This window comes from Oncorhynchus clarkii, chromosome 26, assembly GCF_045791955.1.
Source record: "Oncorhynchus clarkii lewisi isolate Uvic-CL-2024 chromosome 26, UVic_Ocla_1.0, whole genome shotgun sequence".
NCBI lineage: Eukaryota > Metazoa > Chordata > Actinopteri > Salmoniformes > Salmonidae > Oncorhynchus > Oncorhynchus clarkii.
In genome coordinates this window covers 42,429,730-42,432,646 of record NC_092172.1, presented here as the reverse complement: position 1 = coordinate 42,432,646, position 2,917 = coordinate 42,429,730, and the positions used below count along the sequence as shown (strand labels likewise).

At 47.9% G+C, this 2,917-nt stretch overlaps 1 protein-coding gene across 1 annotated transcript in view; it reads left to right on the top strand.

The window, feature by feature from the left end:
* The first annotated feature begins 614 nt into the window (after nt 1-614).
* Nucleotides 615-2,917, top strand: part of LOC139384319 (sodium/potassium/calcium exchanger 1-like) — a 36,758-nt gene continuing 34,455 nt past the window's right edge. The window contains exons 1-2 of the mRNA XM_071129000.1: nt 615-729; nt 1,441-2,484. Of these exons, the coding sequence (XP_070985101.1) occupies nt 1,635-2,484 (850 nt within the window). The 5' untranslated portion in view covers nt 615-729; nt 1,441-1,634. The remainder of the gene's footprint in view (nt 730-1,440; nt 2,485-2,917) is intronic.

Here is a 2,917-nt window from a genome sequence, read left to right as displayed (position 1 = left end):
ATCTGTCTGTCTGCCTTTCTGCCTGTCTACCTGCCTGTCTGCCTTTCTGTTTGCATGCCTGTCTGTCTGCCTTTCTGCCTGTCTGTCTGCCTTTCTGCCTGTCTACCTGCCTGTTGGCCTGTCTGTCTGCCTTTCTGTTTGCATGCCTGTCTGTCTGTCTGCCTGTCTACCTGCCTGTTGGCCTGTCTGTCTGCCTTTCTGTTTGCATGCCTGTCTGCCTTTCTGTTTGCATGCCTGTCTGCCTGTCTACCTGCCCGTTGGCCTTTCTGTCTGCCTCTCTGTTTGCATGCCTGTGTGCATAAAGGAACACTCTGCCTGTCTGTCTGTGTGCATAAAGGAGCACTCTTCAGAATTGTAATTATGCCTTGCCAACCCTCCTTCCACTTCAGCGCGCAAACATGGTTGGTTTTTGCTCAGCGTTGGTGGTTGGAGACACTGGCGGATTATGAACAAATTAATAGGAATGCTTTGAATTTGAAGCAGTTTAAACGTGTTCGTGAGAATGTGAGAGATTGTGTGAACACCACACCTAATCCTCTTAAAAGACTGCAGGTATTATGCTGAGCCGTGGAGAGGAGGTGTGAGCTGTCATCCTGCGGTGCGCCCTTGTAGCCGCTCACCAAAAACTAGTGTCAGCATCTCTCAACCAATCCCTTTACCTTAGCGCACACAGCTGGAGAGAGACCTCGCGTCTAGAACACCTCTATCACAACAACTCAGCGATTAAAGGTACGTTTTTATTAACAATTGAAAAAGGGTTAAGTATGGTTTACAGATGTTTTACAGAGAAGGGATTTAAGCTACAATAATCGTCATTGACCTTGTGGAAGCCCCGGATACTTGTCAATGACTCCATATCGGGCACTGTTTCTTGCCTGGAATTTCCCCACGAAATTCAGTTAAATGTATCATTATTTTCGTTTCTTAATTTTCACCCGACCCACCTGGATACACACGTGAAAATGAAATGGTTAGTTGAACGTTTGGAATGAATCATATCGCGTATGTTGTCTCGACTCGAGGAGCGCATATCAGCACGTTCATGACCCGCGCACGTCAATGAAAAGTAGGGCCCCACATAATGATATTTTCTACTTAATTCGCTGTTTTTTTTTTATTTTAATTGTCATTTGTACATTAACTACATTTGCTGCATTTCATTACACGTGTCATTTAATCTGTGCAGCCCTTCGGAGAGCAGAGTACCTGCAATTATGTAGCCATAGTAACAGGTGGCTGTATCCCATCCTCCGCGCTCCTGCGACTCCCTTCACGTGAACGCGCGCCCTTATAATAAACCCTTCTAATACTCCCAGTAGTGTTTTTATTAGTATTTGATTACATTATTATGTCAAATGTATGACGTGAGTTTTGCATTGTAGTCTAAACTGAGTGAATTATCTATTTATTTCCCCCTTTTTTTACATTTTATATTTATAGTTTGGAGCTGGGACATCATGCCAGGACTATGACATTAAAACAGACTATGCTGAAGATGTGTGCTGACCGCTCACTGAACTGCATTATTTGGCTAACTAATGCTACTGGACCTGTTCCCATAAGCCTAACCATGCATCTGACACGGACCTAATAATCCGCTGTGGGAATCAAGACCACTCTGGCAGCGGTGAACAATGCATTTGCCACAAAGACGGAGACTCAATCGGAGTCGCATCCTCTTCTTCCTCTCTGGTGTATTACTGTGCTGCGTCTACACCGTGACGTTCAAGGCCCGGCTGCAGGAGCCACGGGCGGCCCGCCAGGCCGCTGCAGAGGAGGACCCTGGGACAGCACTCCCGGTGGAAGGGGGCGGTAGTGATAGTGGTAGTGTTCTGGAGGTAGACACACGAGAGGTGGTGACCTCTAACCTCTCTAGCCTAACAGAGAGCTATGATGATGACGTCATCACCAGGGCTCCTACTGTGCTGGAGGGGGATGACGTCATCGTGATAACTGTCAACAGGACGGACATTAAGCACTGTATCTACGTAGAGGACCCTGAACCTGAGCCTCCGACTGAACCTCCTCCCACCTCCCCTCCTCCTAACACCACCACCTCCCCGGGTATCCCTGGAGACGTCCCCCACAGGAAGGGAGAGTACCCAGAGGACCTGTTCACAGTGGACCAGAGGAGGCAGGGCTGGGTGACCCTCCACATCCTGGGCATGGTCTACATGTTCGTCTCTCTCGCCATCGTCTGTGACGAGTTCTTCGTCCCGGCGCTCGGCGTCATCACCGTGAAGCTCGACATCTCCGACGACGTCGCCGGGGCAACCTTCATGGCTGCAGGAGGCTCCGCCCCCGAACTGTTCACGTCTCTGATTGGCGTGTTCATCTCCCATAGCAACGTGGGCATCGGGACAATCGTGGGGTCAGCGGTGTTTAACATCCTGTTTGTCATCGGGATGTGTGCCATCTTCTCCAGGGAGATGCTCCACCTCACCTGGTGGCCCCTGTTCAGAGACGTCTCCTTCTACATCATAGGTAATAATTATAATTATTATAATAATAATAATATAATTTGACAGATAATAGGTAGAGAATAGTAGGTTTTTCCAGAAATCCCGGTTTGTAGACTCCCGGAATCAGGAGGGAATAAACAGGACATCTGGAATACTCCCATCCCGGATTTCTGGAAAACCTGGGAATTTTGGGGAAAAGTACATACTTTAAAAGGTGCTTACCTTGGAGCCAACAGTCGATCCCACTGAAATTGGTTAATTGCATCCTATAGTTTTCCCCTTATAGTGAACTATATAGGTACATACACTCAGAAAAAAAACGTGCTATCTGGAACCAAACAGGGTTCTGCGGCTGTCCCCATAGGAGAAAACTTGTAGGTTCCACGTGGAACCCCTTTCCACAGAGGGTTCTACATGGAACTAAAAAGGGTTCTACTATTGTGACAGCAGCAGAA